The following is an 18,954-nucleotide window of genomic DNA, read 5'->3' on the forward strand; positions in this document are numbered from 1 at the left end:
CATCATCCTTCATCCAAGCTCCTGGAGAGCTGGTGTTTCTGTGTCACCACTGGTTTTAAGACCTTATTTGTATTGGATGTGTTCACACCAAAGTGTCTGGGTTGTGACTGGGGTTGAGATGTATGTGTGCTATTCAGAGGTTTTGACAGAGGTGTCACTAGGAGTTTGCACTATTTCCAAATTTATAGCTATAGTAGCCTGAGTCTTAGTACACAGTTCATATAACTTAGAAGCGGGAAGAAGCCTTGATATACTGGTGAAGAGCCATGAGAAGCCAACAGAAGACAATGTAAAAAAGTTCTGTTCTGCCCTGTCCCTTCATGAGGGAGCATATCTGCTCTCTTTGATAGCTTTTCCAAAATAAAGTGGATCATAAAAACCATCAGTGATGAAAATCACTACTTAGCTTTTGAACTTCTCATAGTTTGTTCCTTGGCTTAAATCTTATTACAGGTACTTTATCCTTAATGATACCTCAGGTTTGCTGACTATGAAAGAAGGAACCCCCCCAGGAACATACAACATAAAAGTTAGAGTCATTGATGGAGTCTGGCCAGACGTTGTCTCAACCATAAAGGTTATAGTGAAGGAAATCAAAGATGATGCCCTCCATAATGCTGGTTCTATACGAATAAAAGGTAAGCAATGGGATGAAGTGCCTTAGCATCATAATACTGAAATCTACCTCTTTAATGTTACTGCTGTGTTACTTAGAATTCTCTTAGACAAGGGATGATACTTAGTAGTTTTCTAGGTAAGGGTTTGAAAATGCTTCTTTGTTTGCATGGTACTCTAACACTGCATGTAGAGGTGCAGCTATGGAGAAAAAACATAGCAAGAAATGCTTGTCTGATGCAGAAAACAAAGACAAAAGTTTTCTGTACCAACTTTTTAACAAAAGACTGATTTATATTTAAGAAAAAAAAAATGAACTAGTGTCTGCCTGAAATTCATCACATCATTTCATTCTTTGTAGGAAAGTAAAATCTTAAACATGTTTCTGATTTAAAAGATCTTTTTTAAAAATAAATATTTAGAGGCAGAAAGCTTCAGAACACAAATCCTAAGCAGCAGCCAGCATGGAAAATTTCAGAGCCTAAAAATGAAAATACTCCTGAATTTACAGATGAGTGCATTTTCTGCAGTGTTAATATTTATTCTGTCGTGCTCCTCTCTTTTATTGCTACAACAGTTGCAAGATATGTGTTTGTCAGGTTTTTAACTTGTATTACAGGTATCACTCCAGAGGAGTTCATATCCCAATCCTCTGAAAAACAGAGTAAATACTACCACTTGAAGAAGCTGCTTTCACAAATTATATCAGTCCAACTGGAAAATGTTCACATTTTCAGTGTATTAAATAGCCCAAGTCAAACCCAAGGAACTGATGTTTGGTTTGCAGTTTATGGTCCACCCTATTATAAAGCAGAAAAACTTAATGGCAATGTAGCAGCCTCCAGGGGGTGGGTAAGTATCTGTACTACATATGAAACCACAGCATCTTCTCATTGTGTCTGTCCAGATAATATCCATTGCGTAGTGAATGTGTATACTTAGAATTACTAAGGGAGTAATGTGTGAGAAAAATGGATAGTTTTAATCAGTGAAGTCAAACAGTCCTTTAGCACTTACAGTAAAAGTTTCAAATATGAATGTTTTAAAAGCCAGCCCATAAATACATATTAAGTCATTCAAACACAAATAGCTTTTAGGAATAGAAACATGTTTTTCCTATTAAAAACCATAAAACTCTGTATAAAGGATGTGTTTGGGAGTTGCATTTCTACATAGTGTCTTAATGTTTCGATTTATAGTCTACTACACAGGAATGTTCTGTAGCTGAAACTCAAAACCAGTCAAAACTTCCATCTTTCTGAGTTAAGAGGGCGAGGCACTAAAATAACCACTCTCTGGTGGAAAACCAGGTTGGAAATGTGAATTGACAATTTAGTAAAGTTTCTGTGCCTCTTGCAAAAAAAGAATATCAATAAGAGTTACAACTCACTCTGTTGAAAATGTGTCTGTTGGTACTCGGTGGCTGAAATAAGAGTTATGTTTAGAATCAGTGCTGCAGTACCAAATCACTCTTGCCCAAAAATGTATTTCTTCATTGCTCAATGCCTCTCCACCCTTTCCAATATTTTTAAGACAGAAGTCTAAATTAAAAATACAGCTCAGATGCTATGTAAATAATCCATCAGAACCATCAGTGATTCAAATTTATCCACTCAGCTTATGATGAATATGATATTTTTGTCCTATAAGTGCCTAGTCATCCTATAATTGACTTTTACCAAGGCTTTGGCCTTAATAAATAGATACCAGGCTGAACTGCCTTTGGCTGGGTGGAGTGAGGTAGATGTTGGAAGGAAGTTGCACAGTTTTGAGAATAAATAAGAGTTGATCATTTCATGGCTGTTGTTGTGAGCTTCCTCTTGGTGAGAAAGGCAGATGAATGCAACTAATTGTTCTCCACAGCTGGAAAACATCTTGGATATAAATATCACCCAGATTGGCATTGATGAATGTGTGACTGCAAACTGCACTCATAGCAGTGGATGCATCAGCAAGCATGAGCAGAATCATATGCCAACGATAACCACAGCTGGAAGCGTTTCACTGGTGTCTGTGACAGTCCTGAGTCAGGCCCTATGTGGCTGTGCAGCTCGGGAGAATCCTCATCTCTCCTGCTCCTCATACCAGACGAATCCTTGTCTCAATGGTGGCACGTGTGTGGATACTGATTTGGGCTACAGGTAGGTAAAGCTTTGTTTGGTGTGCAAGCAAAATGCTCCTAGCTCAGTCTGTAAGGAGGGGGAATGGATGCTTGGGGAGGTGTCATTACATGTCTTCTCACTGTGGCAGATCTGAGTTTTTTTATAATTCATGTACAGGTCTTGCAAATAAACATCTGTTTTCAGGTAGGTATTTAGGTTCATTGTAGTCTCCGGTAAAACCTTGGGAAGTTTGCAGACTGCACTGGTTCCTTTAATGTTATCCTGCAGAATGTTCTTGTTTTGTGCAGCCTACCTTATTGTTGTTAAACACACAAATGATGTCATTTTTGTCACTTAATAACCTCTTCCCCACATTCCTTGCTTCATGTTTTCTCAAAAAATGACATCTCAAAGGCAAAGTAGTATGAAGATCAAAAAAATAATGGGACTACACCAGGTCCAAATGAGCCTAGTCCCCTTCCAGAAGCAAGCCTTAAGCATGTTTGCTTAAAAATGGTCATCCCAATTTAGGAAAGCAGAAACAACTAGCCAGCCTCTTCTGAGAACCCTTGACAGGGGTGATAGGACTCAGACTGAAGATGCAGAAGCCATGGTCGTGGTAAAGATCTGAGCCTGACACTGCTGCTCAGAGGTAATGAACCATGGAAATTTTGCTGCCCAGAAACCCCTTGATAGTGCTCTGTCGTGTTCTCAACTTTGAGGCTTCTTCTGCTCCATTTTCAGTGGTTTTGTGAGTGATCTTTTTCTACATCCCACCCCTGTTGTTCTGCTCTCATTATGTACAAGCAACCCATGGGAAGTAGAAACTAAGAAATAGGACCCAGTTTGTCTCCCTCCCTGTCCTCCTGCCCATTTCTGTTGCCCCTCTGGTTTCCCCCTTAAAGTTTTTGATATTGTCATGCTGTGATTAATCTTTTCTATAGAAACCCCAGAGTATTAAGGAAAGAACTCCAAGCATCTATTTTTGCTAGTTTAAAAGAAACAAACCAGTAAGTAGCTTGCAATAAGAGTGAAGTTATTAAGATCTGTGACTGTCATTCCCTTTCTCACTTCTTCTGGGTGATATTACCTTCCCACACCCTTTCTTTACTTTCCTTGCCAATGCTATAAAGTCTTCAAATAAGCTGAAAACTAAGCCTAGTGCAAAGTAGGTTTCTTTTTTTGCTGAAGATATTAGAGGTTTTCAGGTGCTTTGTATATTATGTCTCTTTCATTTGTTCACAGAATTATTCTTTCATAGACATAATATGATTTAGAACTAAAGCTAAATTGTGTTTGTACAAACAAGTCAATAGGGAACATGTTGTGACAAGAGTTTTGTTAGTGCTTGGGCCGGTTAACATGGGCCCCTGTGTTTAAGGTGAAGAGTCCTGCTGTGGGTAGAGCCCTTCATGACTTATGCTTGGATGGTGGATTTTTGCAGTTTTGGTGGTGGTGGTGGTTTTTTTGTTTTTAATAGATGCAAATGTTCTGCAAATTTCCATGGACCAGACTGCCAGCAGACAAAACGCAGCTTCAGAGGCCACGGTTATGCCTGGTTCCCTCCTCTTAAGCCCTGCTTTGAGAGCCGCATCTCCCTAGAGTTTATCACTGAAGTCGCTGATGGCCTTCTGCTGTACCATGGGCCAGTGGCACGAGGGCAGCCTGGAGAACGGGAAGATTTCTTAGCATTAGGTGAGCACCTTAAAGAGTATTTATTCTTTGTATTTGTAAGATTCTACTTATTGAAAGTACTAGTTGACAGTTTTTTTGTAAAAGGTTCAAAAAGTCTATTTTGGAGAATAAGAAGAATGCAGAACAATTTGCCAGCATCCCCCTGTGATAGAAGCTGGATTTTTTTGAACTAGCTAAAGAACTCCTCCAAGTAAAATCTAACTGTAACAGTCATTTCAACTGGGTTTGTGTGGGAACATGGTTCATGGGTATCAAGTGTAATAGACTTTTCTTTGCAGAGCTCTCCGGTGGTGTCCCATCGCTGACTGTGAGCCACAGGTCTGGTGAGCTTTTCCTGCAGCTGTCGCAAAAAGTTAATGTTGCAGATCGCCGCTGGCACAATATTAAAATTATAAATGATGGAAAGGCAAGTGTAAATATAGACAGTCTTGTGGAAGCACTATTTTGGGTACCTAGTTATCCCTTCCAAATCCTTTCTTTCTTCTGTAGAGCTCTTTTATCAATCAGTCTTTCACCATCTCTGCAACAGCAGGAATTGAAATTTGTCAGCTCAGGTGTCCCCTTAGTCTTGAAGCAGTGAAGCAGAAAAAGGCCTGGAAAAGTCCAACCCTATTTTGAAACTGGCCCTGCTATCTTCTGTGTTTTGTGATCCTCTCTATTGCTTAGACTACACAGCTGTGATAATGCAAGGGCTAAATGCTTCCTGGACTGATGGAGTAAAATATCCTTAATTTCTCTGAGCAGGAAATCCTGCCCCACCAAGTGAGTATAGACTTGCAGCACAAAGGAGATAGATATGCTTTTGTGTAGCAGGAATACCTTGTTGATATAGCACTGGTGAAGGCACCTGCTAGGCTCCCCTTTCCTCTCCCCCATAAGACAAGCTGGGGGGCACGTCAGGATCTGGGATGGAGAGCCTGGCAGACTCTCTCCTTTGCTAGATTGTCTCTTTGGGTTCTGATTTGGCAGAGAACTCCAAGAAAATCCCATCTTCCCTCTACCGTGTCAGTGACTTGGCATAGTCATGGTAGAGTCAGATCTTTTGTGTAGCTCCTTAGTTATAAACCGTGTACAATAACCTTCCAGATTATGTGGAAGTGTTTTCTTATTTTAATAAATTTTCCTGTAATGTAATTGCTAGTTACTATTCCCTCTTCTGCTAAGTGAAAGAAAATGTGTAGCTTAAATGTATGCAATGTCTCTGGACGCAATTGTTTTAAATAATGCCTTTCTCTAGAAAGTGAAGCTGATTCTTGACCACTGCATAAATGTCTCAGTTAGAGGCAATGACAGTGTCATTAAGAAGATCTCCCAAGTGGATCTATCTGCCTGTGAAGCCTCTGGAGAGACTGCAGGATCTCAAAGGTAAAAAACAAACAAACAGACAAGAAAACCCAAGAACTGGAAATATAATTACTCAAGAGTTAAGGAAAAAGGGGGAAAAAATGAACCAAGTTGCTAATTTTGTCTCTCCCTCCCTTCCCTTCAGCATGGGCAGGCTCTTCAGTGGCTACTGGCCCCTGCAGCTGGGTGGAGTTAAGACAACTTTCCCGTACCACGATTCACAAAGGCACTTCAGAGGTTTTGTTGGCTGCATCCGCAATGTTGTTGTTGACAGTAAGGTAGGGCTACTAAGACCAGTCTTTGATTTACTGCTGTTAACTGTAGACACCTGATGTGTTGCTTCTCTTTGTCCTTTTCCAGGTCTACGATTTAGAGCACCCAGCAGAGTTCTTGAACAGTGCTCCCGGCTGCGTCCTTACGGATGAAATGTGTCAGAGGGGTGGGATGGCCTCCTGTGGCATCCATGGCAAGTGTGTTGGTGGCTGGGATTTTTTTCACTGTGACTGTTCCCCAGGATATGCTGGACCTGCGTGTGAAAAAGGTACTGGGGAGGAACTGATGGTGAGGATCTGCGGGAACAGCATCAAGCATATTGCTTTAGATTTGCCACAACATTGAACTGAGTAGTCTAATAGGGCTGTGCTGTAGTCTGGGAATTATTTAGATCAGCAGCAATGTAAAGATCTTTCTAACTCTTGTTGAATAAAGATAATGTCACAGATGAGGGTCTTGTTGAGACCTGCTTTACTTTACAAGGGTGGCGAGTGGTCAGATGGGTTGCTTTGTCCTTTTCATCACAGCAACTTATTTCACAGTGGTGAAAGATGAAATATTCTGCTTTACGCTTTCTTCCTCTGATCATAATGATCACAACATGTAGTTTAATGAACAGGGTGCTATTCGTCCACCTTGCAGCAGTTGTGAGAGTGATTAGGTTGCCAGCTTGGTATGTTCTCTCTGCGAAACCTGGGGACACAACCCTCATGTCCTCAGGTCCAGTTTTCTTTCTATAAAATGAGCATTTGCCTTTGTCGCTGGAATGAATTGAAGGTTGTGCAATGCCCCTAGACCACAGCAGTGGGTTCATGTGAGGACATGATATGAGGCTGGCTCCAGCAAATGTGCTATCCTGCACAAAAGCAGCATGAAGTGTGTATCAGAGAACAAAAGCATGCAAAGGTGATAATGAAAGCGTCAGAGATGTTGTAAGAAAGTGGAAAAAAAAATAGGAAATAAATTATTTAACTCCTAGTAGACCACAGCCATGTTCAGGGGACAGAGGACACACACTCAAAGTTGGCTCTGTCTTCCCTATCTTAGTACTTTCAGCAGCCATTGCTCTGAAGCAGAAATCAGAAGTGAGTTACAGGTGTTTACTGGGACTTCACCTGCCCTGTGTCTGCCTTCTCCCCCTAGGTCAATAGGGTTAATCATAACAGTTTGTAATAAGCACCAGTGCCCCATAACTTGGGGGGCTTCATGTAGTGTTGGAAGATAATTTGGTGTGGATGAGCTACAGGTGAGGATGAGCAGCAGCAAGAAGCTGGGAAGGAGCACATGCAAGCTGGCATTGAATCGGTGTGTTGTGGTTAACAGACAGGACTGGTGGTATATTACATGTACCCTTTCAGCTCAATGTGCTCACTTTTCCTTCTTGTATAGAGAAAAATAATACCCTATGCCGGCAGCCAGACCTTCTCTCCCTTTCTCCATCCACCACACAAAGCTTTAAAAATGTGACAGCATTTTACTCAGAGGAAGCTATGTCTGTCCAATGGGGTGAGGACTGGAATGGTAACTGGTGTGCTCTAGGCCTGGAGCCTTCACTGTTTAAAGTGTTTATAATGACCACGGAAATGGTTCATACAGTTCAGTTATTTGTATTAATGTTTTGCAGACAGATGATACTGGTTTCTAAACATCTGCCTAGATTTAAATCTTATTCTGTTTTGCATTTTCTTGGGATGCTGGTTCACAAGCCCAGCTGCTGTATTGGCTCCCACCCCTCACCACTGTGGGACAAACCAAGTGCTCAGAAAGTAATTAGTTGAAATCCATTAGTCATATCCTGATGTAATTGGAAAACTTCAGTTGGTTCCAGCTTCTTCTAATATACTGGGCTGCCAAATGCTCGTGTTTAGCTGATGCTTTATGAACGGCTGAGCCATACTTGCAGCAAAGGAGCAGACAGCAGGGGACAGGAGTCACTGTACAAGCTCAAGGAGTCACTGGACAAGCTCAAGAAGTGGGCCTGTGTGAACCTCATGAGGTTCAGCAAGGCCAGGTGCAAGGTCCTGCATCTGGGTCAGGGCAACCCCCAGTAGTAATACAGGCTGGAGGATGAGGAATTGAGAGCAGTCCAGCCAAGAAGGACTCAGGGGGGACTGGTGGATGAAAGATTGGACATGAGCCGGCAATGTGCGCTTGCAGCCCAGAAAGCCAACTGCATCCTGGGCTGCATCAAAAGGAGCGTGACCAGCAGTTCGAGGGAGGTGATTCTGCCCCTCTGCTTTGGTGAGACCCCACCTGGAGTTCTGCATGCAGCTCTGGAGCCCTCAGTACAAGAAAGACACAGACCTGTTGGAGAGGGTCCAGAGGAGGCCACAAATATCATCAGAGTGCTGGAACAGCTCTCCTATGAGGACAGGCTGAGAGAGTTGGGATTGTTCAGCCTGGAGAACAGAAGGCTTCAGGGAAACCTTATTGTGGCTTTTCTGCACTTAAAAGGGGCCTATAAGAAAGATGGGGACAGACTTTTTAGCAGAACTTGTTGCAACAGGACAAACAGACTAGATATGAGGAAGAAATTTTTTACAATGAGAATGGTAAAACACTGGCACAGGTTGCCCAGAGATGTGGCAGATGCCTCATCCCTGGAGACATTCAAGGTCAGGCTGGATGGGGCTCTGAGCAACCTGATCTAGTTGAAGATGTTCCTGCTCATTGCAGGGGGGTTGGACTAGATGATCTTTGAAGATCCTTTCCAACCCAACCAATTCTATGACCTGGGAACTAGATGAAGTGCCCCAGCATCAGCTTGGCCCTTTCTGGATTTCTACTTGCATGATACTGACCTCAGATTAGCTGTTGGTGACCCAACATTACTCCTGCCCAGTTACTAACTTGGACTATGTCTTTATTTGGTAAAAAAAAACTTCATCTTTTCAACTAAGCTGTGCCCAGAACAAGCAGAACTAGGATTGCTGTCAGGTAGTGAGACTGAAATGGGTGCTTGCTGCATAAAAACACCAGAGTCTGGGAGGTTTAATGGGCTTTGATTCCCACAAAAGTGCAGCGCAGGTCTCTGCTGGATGACTCTCAGATGGCTTCCACAGGCTGCTGGTGGAAGAATTAATTTCAGTGCATTTTCCCTTGTCAAGATAATAAACACTGATTTAATCTCTCCTTGTAATTAAAAAAAATATTACATATTATGACTTTTGACTCTGTGCCTGCTCCAAGGCTTTCTCTCCTGATGACTGAAACAGGAAATAAAGTGTGTATTTTCTAAGAGTGAGGTTTACTAACCACAGGACTAAGCTACTGAAAGAAACATTAGATTATCTTCTTTTTTTTTTTTGTCTTCAGATCAGTACCAATTACTTTATTGGAAATAATGTTTCAGATCTTTGGAGAAAAAAGGAGCTATTTGGCTCAGTGTAGGAGTGATTGGGTAGAACATATATCTTGTGACATGCATAATGTTAGAGACATTATCTAATTGTCCCTTTCCTGCCTAAATTTTGTATCCTTGATTTGTTCTTTGTCTCTTAATTCCCTTGGCAGTGGGGGCGTGCTTTCCATGATGCTTTATTGCATTGTGAAAGCTTCTTAAGAAGTAAAATGCTGACATTCAGAACTGCTTAATTCTCAAGCAGCAGAGATCTGAGTGAGCAGTTTTTTATGAGATCTGCACTTTGATTTTTTTGTGTTTTGCTTAGTTCTTCCAGAATGGGCTTTTGGAAGGGACAGTTGGATACATTATGAGCCGAGAAGCATCCTCGGCAGTCACAGCACTCGGATCCAGCTGATGGTACGAACCCGCATCTCCCACAGCACCCTGCTCAGCTTGGCCTCGGCAGATGGGAATGGGTACATCCGACTGGAGGTGAGCCGCACAAAAGCCATTCTGTTTCAGTGCTCTTAATTCGTCACAGAATACCTCAGTAAGAGAAAAGGCTGCAGATTTCAATTAAGGACGCCTATTCTTTAAAGTAATAAAAAGCAAGCATTTTACACATGAGGGTAACTACTCTCATTTGTGTTATCCTTCTCAGTATTACCTTTTCATAACATAGATTCTAGTAGTTTCTCTTCAAAAAGTACAGATAAGTGCATGTGATACACATGAATGGGGGAGAATTTTTGTCATGCCTGCCTTTTCCCTTTGCTTTTATCTGTCTCTGGCTATAAAACTTGTCTCTACATTTTTGTTGTTGAAAAAAGCTGTTTGGATTATACTAGCTAGACAGGAGCTAATTATTCCAATTTTAACACGAGGACAGGTGGGAAGACTTAGAGCTAGACATCAATAGGGAAATTGATAAAAAGGTTCATCTGAGTTAAAAGAGCATCCTGTAAAGAAAAGAGTTGATAATTCCCAGACCTGTAGTTTTCTTGTGGTAATTTTTATCTGGGAATAAAGCACTTAAAAACAAGAGTGCCACTTTCATTTTAAAACTTGCATCCATTTCTTGAGGCAAGACTCTGTAAAAACATCTAAAAGTGCATTTCTGTTATTAAAGGTCTTTATCATCTTCCTCTAGGTGACTGAGGGTTTCTTTAGCGTTAACTTCAGCTTGGGGGACAAAAATCACTCTTTGAGAATGAGTACATTACGAATAAACAACGGTCAGTGGGTTCTTCTGACCATGGAGCGCTACAACAATGAATTTACTCTGCGTGTTAACAGTGGTGGAGGTGATCAAGAAGTGACCTCTGTCTTGGGTACAAATAGATGGTTTGAAATGGACTGGGCAAGCATCGTGCTCGGAAACCGCCTTCCCGATCATTCAGAGGGCGATTTCCAAGGTAAGTGATATGAGGGGTTCCTAAAAGGAGGGAATGATAGCCCAGAGGTGGCATTTTTGAGTGCATTGTAGAGTTTAAAACCCAGGTAAGAATTCCCATGGAGACTGCCTATGAAATCCCACCTCCTCTACTAGGGAATTCAGAGCCAATGTTCAACTCTCTATTTGCCATTGTATCTAGTCCTAGTGAAGATGTGAGATTTCCTGTAGATATTAAAAAATAGCACTTCAGATTTTTTTTTTCCCCATGCCAGAGGCCCCGATCAGGGAATTCATGCCATGATCTTCACTCCCTTTTTGCCTTTGAAGGGTTTCAGGAACAGATGCAACACCTCCTGGTAGGAGGAGAAGGATTTGCGAGGCAATTCATGGTGCACTCTCCATTTCCTGGGGTGGGATCCTGAAACTGGAGATTGTGGCTCAACAGAAGAGAGTTTTTCCATTCCATTGCTTCTCATTCAGCCCCTCATTTAGGATTACATTTTAAATGTAGATTAATGTAGTGGAGCTGTTCTGGTTCATAGCACAATTATGCTACATCATTGCATTGGTACAACCAAGCTGTTCTGGAGGAGTATTGTCGATCTGTATGTTGGCCAGGGCACATAGGCACATATCCTGTAGCTCTTCTTCTAAAACGAAACCAATAAGCACTATGAGGATCTTTTTAAAAAACGTTTTAGGTTTTCTACAGCACTCTAGGGTCTCCTGTATATGTGTTGGGAGCAAGGCTTGAGGTGAGGAAGTTGCTAACTTAGGGTATTTCTCTGTATATTCCCCTTCTTTGATGCAGGTTGTATGCGTGATGTCCAGCTGAATGGTCTGCCACTTCTCGTGGAAGGCAAAAGCACGGAGTTTGGCTTAATTCTGAGGCGGCAAGGTGTCACGATGGGATGCCATTCCAGTGCCTGCAGCAGCCAGCCCTGTTACAGCCCTTTTCTTTGTGTTGATCTGTGGAGAAAATACGAATGCCGGTACCTTAAGCTTTTGTTTTCACCCGGGGTGGTTGGGAAGTTCTTTCTTTCCCAGGCAACTTGCTTCTAACACTGAAAATCCCTGTGCTGCTGGCCAGAGAGCGCCATCCCAATGGCAAATAATGCTCTCCATCTCATCTCCCAGCATGGGCCAAACTTGGCTTTTCCTGCAAGTCAGATATGGATCCTATTTACCCCACTATTTTTTCCCATGGTGAAAAGATCACAGGCCAGCAGGAAATTAAATTCCCTTTCATAAAAGGTGAATTGCAAAAACTTTGGTCTCTGCTCCTTTGTGTGAAAATTCTATATATTTTGATATAGTATATTTATATTATGTGTATATATCTGTAAAAATATATATATTGCATATATACTATATCTATATGCACATGTATTTTCTGTAAAGAAGGTGAAATTAACCATACTTTGAATGAAACAATGAGACTTTCAAAATTAGACTGTCACAAAACTGGATTTTAAAATCAGCTGCCCAGGGGCGGTACCAAAGCCCATCAGCTGGTAGCCTATGCAGTTAGTTCCTTGGAGAAGATCCACCCTTTACAGAAATTTTTCAAAAATATATTAAAATATGCAAATCAAAATGTGCTATCTCTGCTAAAAACAAACAAAAACAAAAAAACAAAGCACACAGAAACAAACAAACAGAAATGCAGTTAAACACAGGACTGTGAGTATATGCCACTTGAATTCCTTCAATTCAGCCAAAATTTGATCTTCTGATGCCTGGTGATTCATTGCTGAAAGAGCTGTGAGATAGTTGTAAGTCCTAAGTGCCTTGGGACACTTGCTTCTTCAGAACAGTGTGAAGGCTCTTCCATTTATTCTCTAGTGTTTCTTCTTTGGTTTGCAGAAAGCAGGTCTGTGCCCCTCACAGCATTCCTCCATGGCCTCTCCAATTACATGTCAGGAGAAATCACTTTCTCTGCAGATTAAAGTCCTAAAAGACAAGATGGGTCATTCCAAGGAGGTCAATGTGGTCTGTTTCCCAAAGGCCAAAATGAACATTACAAAGTTTATACTAAGTGCTTGCTAACCACATTGATCTCAGCTGTCCATTTCCTTCTAGAGGTTTTGAACAGTCTGTAAGAAAAGGGTTAGTCTGTTCAGAAGCTGATGGATGCCTTTCTTAAGGAAGGAGTGAAGCTCTTCTGCATATCTTCTGGACAGGGAAAGCAGAATGTATGTTCCATGTTTTCCTAAGCTTACTAGTTCACTATGTTAGAGTTTAAATCTGTTTCATACACTCAACGTGAAGTTGTGGTTTGTTTGTAAATACTTCAATTATTGGCTTTAAGGACATAGTAGCAAATGGCACAAAACAACATACAAGTCCGGGTGCTTTGTGTGCCTAAAAGGTATCTTCTGCTTTTGTTGTTCAGGTGTCCAGCTGGGAAAGTAGAAGTGACGGACAACCTTACAGGGCTCAGACACTGTACCTCATCACCTTGTGGACACTGGACCTGTAGGAATGGGGGTACCTGTGTGGCTCAGTCCCAAGACAAGACAATCTGCCAGTGCCCTGAGGGTTACAAGGGAAGATGGTGTGAAATCAGCCAGGTGAAAGCTGGAAGACCTGTTGGACTCAGCTCTGGCTCTATTCTGGCAATCAGCATGTGTCTCCTTGTCTTCCTAGGTAGGATAGCAAACTTTTTGTCTTTCTTTTTAATCTTGTACCTTGCTCCATTGAATCAAGTCTGCCTTACCCTTGGATGTTGTGATCTGTGTTTCACTTTTTCTGGAGATCACTGGTAGGGAGTTGATTTGAGGTTGCTGAAAGACAGGCATTAGCACATAGTTACCATTTACTTGCTTTGAAGACAGTTCAAGCAAATATAGGACCTCTCTTTCAGAATAACTTATTTTCAGTCCTTAAATAAGAGTTTTCCATCTATGTGTACAAATCTGTGTGCAGCCACACCATCTGAAACTCCCACTTGCCCTAAGCCCTTACATGTGTAATAGGTAGGACCTACAACTAGTACATGCTATTCACATATTAGAAAGGCAGAAGTCTTTCTCTAGAATATTTATGATACTAATGGGCAAACCTCATTAAGTGTGGGGCAGAAAGAGATGGTCACAGTGTGTCAAGCTTCAGGTGCACTTTGGCTGAAAAGTTAATAACACCACAAAACTGTTTCTCATATTGATGAAGAAAAACCACATACACATCTCAGAATAGTAAAGGCTCCATGATTATATTACACTTGTAACCTTCATTAAAATAGTGTTTTACTTACTTTGGGTATCTTATTTACTCAGGATTGGTGAAAGGCCAGAGATTGGCCAAAATGCCTTCTATTTAAATGGATTCCTTTAGGTAAGTAAAATACCCTTTTAATGAAGTTTAGAATGTAATATACATACATTATTCTTTACATTCCTGAATATAAGTTGTTTACATATTAACAATTATGCATTTCTTACCTGGGAATTTGGTTGTCAAATTAAGAGTTGATTTGATATCTCAGGAGTCATATAACTACTTATTGATCATGCGTTGTACTTTGTCATTTGTCATAAAACAAATATGTGTCTCTATTTCTTCTAGCACTCTTGGTCTCCTACACGGTGTGGAGTCAGTGGGGAAGTTCAGGGTTTCGGAAAGGAGGAATTTACCACATTCCTGAAGAGCGTGAAAGCTGGGAGGATGTTAGAGAAAATGTCTTCAATTATAATGAAGAAGGAGGTGGAGAACGTGACCAGGTATGATGCAGTTTCAGTCCAATCTTTGCAAATCCAACCTTTCTTCACTTTCCTTTCCCAGACCTTTTTATTTAACGTATTGTCCTTATCCAATTGGCTTTTTTTTTTTTTATTAACCTGAAGTACTCTTGAGGAGGAGCCTTCTACTTCAACCCAATCTGTACATTTCATGACACTGGTCATCTGTGGCCACCTTTGAAAGGGCACCTCTGGACACAGCATTCTTGCTTTAGCTCAAGACTATCATTACTCAAAGGGACTTGGTGTTACCTGAACTTAGCCCTCTGAACTAGGCCCTCTCTTTTCTTCAGTTTGTTGAAAACTCACAGAATCCAGTTTTGTGTTGCACTGAGTTTTACAACATTTTTTGGAACCTGTTTCCTTTTGTGTTGTTTCTCTCTGCTATTTACATTCTCTTCTTTTTTCTTTTTTTTTTTTTTCTTTTTTCTCCAGAATGCTTATGATATAGATGAACTGAAGAAACCTCTCCATACCATTCCCCACTTTTCCTTGAGGGCAGCTGCTCCACACTCCAGGACACCCACTGGCCCAAAAAGAGACTCACTCCCAAAACATGCACATGAGAAACAATCAACATCTGCTGTTACCAGTGTCCCAGACTTCAAGGAATATATTTCTCAAATCATCTGGGAGGCGGACAATGATCTACAGAGTCTTCCAGCTGACACTATTCATTTTTACTGCTTAGAAGGGCAGTGTTCTCTAGCGGGGAGTCTTAGTTCCTTAGACTCCATTTGTGATGATGAAGATCTAAATTATGATTGCCTCCAAGAGTGGGGGTCAAAGTTTGACAAGCTTAAAGAACTCTATGAGGTCTCAAACGAACATTCATAACCAGAGTTAAAGGAACTTGACACATTGCCGTGACATATGAACACTACTTTTAAAAATGCCCTTTTTTATATATAAGGTACATCAAGTAACTTACTTGATGCAAGTTTTTAGTTATAGTACTATGATATACTCAGTTTTCATGGAAGTGATAACCTGAACAGTCTTTTTATATGCACTGTACAAACAGCTATTTAATAATAGAAGTGCAAAGATTTTTAAAGCATGAATTTTCTTTTTTGGAAGGTAGGATTTGTATTTAATAGCATTATAATATTTCTTTTTATTTGTGTAGACCAGAGTGGCTTACTAGATTTGTCCTGGATGCAAAAACTTGAATTATTTTCTCTCTAGTATTAATATGATTCCTACCAGGTAGGTAGCAATGGGTAGGGCATTTTTTTTACAGTTGCATTAATTTTAGACTGTGAAATAATTGTTACTAATGTTAAATATAAAACAGTTTACATTTTTTGTTTTCTTGTCAGCTTTTGTCTTATTCTTCTAAACTGTAATTTCCTTTGACATCACACACACCACCTCACTCACTGTTACAGGCTGCCCAATTGTGGAAGACTTTTTCTATCTGACCCTTTTTCTAATTACGTGTAAACATGTGAAAACAGTGGAAAGATCCTAGCTGTGAATGGCACTTCGTTGGTGTGACAATTTTACACTCTGTCGAGGGTTTTGATTGTAGGGTGACAATAAAACCGTGGCAGATGTATTGTTAACCTCCTCTCCCCCCCTTCCCCCCTCAGCCCTTCCCTCTCCCCCCTTCCCACTAAGGACAGGTGATCAGGAGGGAAAGAAGAATAAAGAGAAGAGAGTTGGAAAAATTAAAAATGTTTTACTAACGCTACTAATAGGAATAGAGAAAATAATGCAAAATATACAAAACCAATCTTGAAAGTCTCAGCAACTGCAGAGCTTGCACCTGAAGTCCTGGATTGGACTCTACAGCCAACCGGAGCTGGATTCAGTCTGTCACTAGGCCTCAGTTCACAGGGACGACTAGCAAGGTCCTCTCCTAATGTCGGCCATAAGCAAAACGGACGAGATCCTGGTGATCTCCCACTTTTATATAAAGTATTCATGTGAATGGAATGTTATACACAGTTAGTCAGTTTCTTGGTCACCTGTTTCTCATTGCCCCTCTCCCATCCATGCTTATCAATAACTTTGCATTCCATTGCTATGTTTACCAAAACATGTATCTGGTTCTCCAGGAAAATGCAGCTAATATGAAGGCTTTAGCTGACAGGCAAATTCACTAAAAGAGAAACTTGTTTTTTAACAAAACCAGGACACACTCTGAAAAGTGGGGGTAAGACTTAGGTAAAGTTTACATTCAGTAAGCTTTTATTTCCAACGTTGCTTTCTACACAGAGCCTTTCTTCAAGGTCTGCAGCTGGAAAAGAGCTGTTAGCAGGTGTGAAGAGAAGCTAGAAAGTAATCGAAGCAAAAGTTGGAACTGAAATCTCTCAGTCAGGACAGACATTGTGAAAATTGGGATCCTCAAAAGAGAAATCATGGGAAACTTCTACCCTGCTCCCCTTTGCCTCTTCCTACTTCCACTACCCAAAAAAGGACTGTGGTTTGAGAGTAAAAAGAGAGTCAGGAGCTTCTGAAATGGAACACTGACTTGACCACTCACCTCACCTTGTTCTTTCCCTTCCTCTCTGAAATAGAGGCAGCTCCCAATGTCTGGGGTGATGTGTGAATGTTTACAGAGTGCTTGACAGCTCTGAAGTGCTCAGGTTTGGTAGTTTCCTACTCAGTGCTTTTTTAATTACCAGTACAACACCATATTCCATACTTTTTTTTATTGAAGTCTTGACACTTCCTTTAATTTACAAATATTGTTTTAAAAATTAGTCTTTCGTCACTGTTCATTTTACATGGCATAAAAAATGCAAATGTAAATTAGTTTTGTATCTAGAAGGAAGATTTTGATACTGTTAGAACAAGTATAATTTACACTCAAAATTGATTGAACAAAAACCACCATGTGAACTGAAAAAATATCCATTTAATAAAATCATTTATATAAATTATACTAAAATAGTAATATTTATTGGAGGGATTTGGAGCAAAAAGTCAGTATGTGCCACTTGTTCATGCCAAAATCTCACACAGCTGGGCATTGATTGTTCTGACAAGGTCATACCAAAAAAAAAACCAACAAAAGGCTGTATTAACTTGTAGCTTAATGTAAATTTTCCCTCCTTTCTAAAGATACATGGTCTTGTAAGAAATTACAAAATCTCTTACATCCAAGCGTATTACCTATGTTGTGCTGCAAATGAAAACTGGTGAGCCCCAGAACTTCAGTAAGGCGACTGTTCAGAGCCTTGAACTCTATGACATCTTTGTGAACTCTATAGCATTTTATTGCTCTTTATTAAGTTGCCTCATCTGAACTTGGTATCAAATTGTGCTACAAGTAGTGCTGGCAGGCTGTGATCTCCTAGAGGATTATTTTGTAATTCATATTCTGAAACTGAACATTTTACATATGGATGCATTCAACAATAACTCTGGAAAGTTGAAGTTATTTTCCCTCAAGTAGACACAAAGTAACCCGTACAACAGAAGGTAACAAAGTGCATTGCAGTCAGGACATGTCATGTTATTCTGTCTCCATGGAAGATGAGAAAGATGTCTTCTTGCATCACTTACAGTGAAACGCAGAATGTTATGTCTGGTCTACACAGTTAGATGGACTGAGACAGGGCCACACTGGCACTAATTTATTGCAGTATCCACTGTTTTGCTTGCTGTGGAAATTGTGGCTGTTGAGTAGATGAGCAGCCGTCCCGTAGGAAAGGAAAAACAGCCCGATCACAGCAATGACGGGCAAAAGAGATTTGCATTGTGCCATTGGAAACTTGCTGTGCAGCCTTTGTGAACTCTTTGCTTGGCAAAATATTTCAGAAATTCAGTCAAATGACTGAGATAGTTACGAGCTTCTGCTAGTCATCCTGCTTCTCCCCCGGACTTCAACATCCTAGGAATGGGGATATCTGAAAAGCTTGGGAACCAGCCCCCGGCTTGTTGCAGCTCGAGAGGCACAGGCAGACACGAGCGGTGTAGATGTGGACAGATCAGTGACAGCACAACCTGATGCTGAAAGGAGGGAGCTGCTTCTGCCACTGAATTTGAATCTGCCTTTCTTCGCCTTTTGCTAGGGCACTGAGGTGCGTGGGGGCGGCAGGACGGCGGGGTTCGGCTTTTATCCCCGGCTGAGCTGCCGCATCTCCCTCTGGCCGCTGGAAGCGCCCAGCTCTGCGCGTTCCCTTCTTTCCCTCCAGATAACTGCTAATCGTCCCAAACTGAAAAATGCATTAACCGTTACTCAATTAAACAGCAGCAGCGGGAGAGGAGGGAGCGACAAGGCCAGTCCGTCAGCCCCTGCTGCGAGTGTGGGAGGGGAGCGTGATGTTCCCGCCCCCTCCGTGGTGGGCGGGGCCTCGACCACGGGACCGGCCCCGCGCTGTCCTATGGACTGGGTCTCCGCGTCCAGGGGGTGGGGCCTCACGTACCCCGCCTCCCGCGCTGCCCTATCGACTGGGGCTCCGCGCCGAGGGGCGGAGTCACGTTTCCCCCCGC

At 41.4% G+C, this 18,954-nt stretch overlaps 1 protein-coding gene across 1 annotated transcript in view; it reads left to right on the forward strand.

Annotated features, from left to right (window-relative positions):
• The window catches only part of LOC102095246 (neural-cadherin), a 53,332-nt gene extending 37,513 nt beyond the window's left edge, over positions 1–15,819 (forward strand). The window contains exons 20-33 of the mRNA XM_065054010.1: positions 454–638; positions 1,235–1,467; positions 2,479–2,756; positions 4,198–4,412; positions 4,691–4,818; positions 5,650–5,777; positions 5,902–6,034; positions 6,117–6,297; positions 9,698–9,864; positions 10,523–10,787; positions 11,580–11,760; positions 13,164–13,417; positions 14,336–14,490; positions 14,944–15,819. Coding sequence (XP_064910082.1) covers positions 454–638; positions 1,235–1,467; positions 2,479–2,756; positions 4,198–4,412; positions 4,691–4,818; positions 5,650–5,777; positions 5,902–6,034; positions 6,117–6,297; positions 9,698–9,864; positions 10,523–10,787; positions 11,580–11,760; positions 13,164–13,417; positions 14,336–14,490; positions 14,944–15,345 — 2,905 coding nt within the window. The 3' untranslated portion in view covers positions 15,346–15,819. The remainder of the gene's footprint in view (positions 1–453; positions 639–1,234; positions 1,468–2,478; positions 2,757–4,197; positions 4,413–4,690; positions 4,819–5,649; positions 5,778–5,901; positions 6,035–6,116; positions 6,298–9,697; positions 9,865–10,522; positions 10,788–11,579; positions 11,761–13,163; positions 13,418–14,335; positions 14,491–14,943) is intronic.
• The last annotated feature ends 3,135 nt before the right edge of the window (positions 15,820–18,954 follow it).

This window comes from Columba livia, chromosome 2, assembly GCF_036013475.1.
Source record: "Columba livia isolate bColLiv1 breed racing homer chromosome 2, bColLiv1.pat.W.v2, whole genome shotgun sequence".
NCBI classification, from domain to species: Eukaryota; Metazoa; Chordata; class Aves; order Columbiformes; family Columbidae; genus Columba; species Columba livia.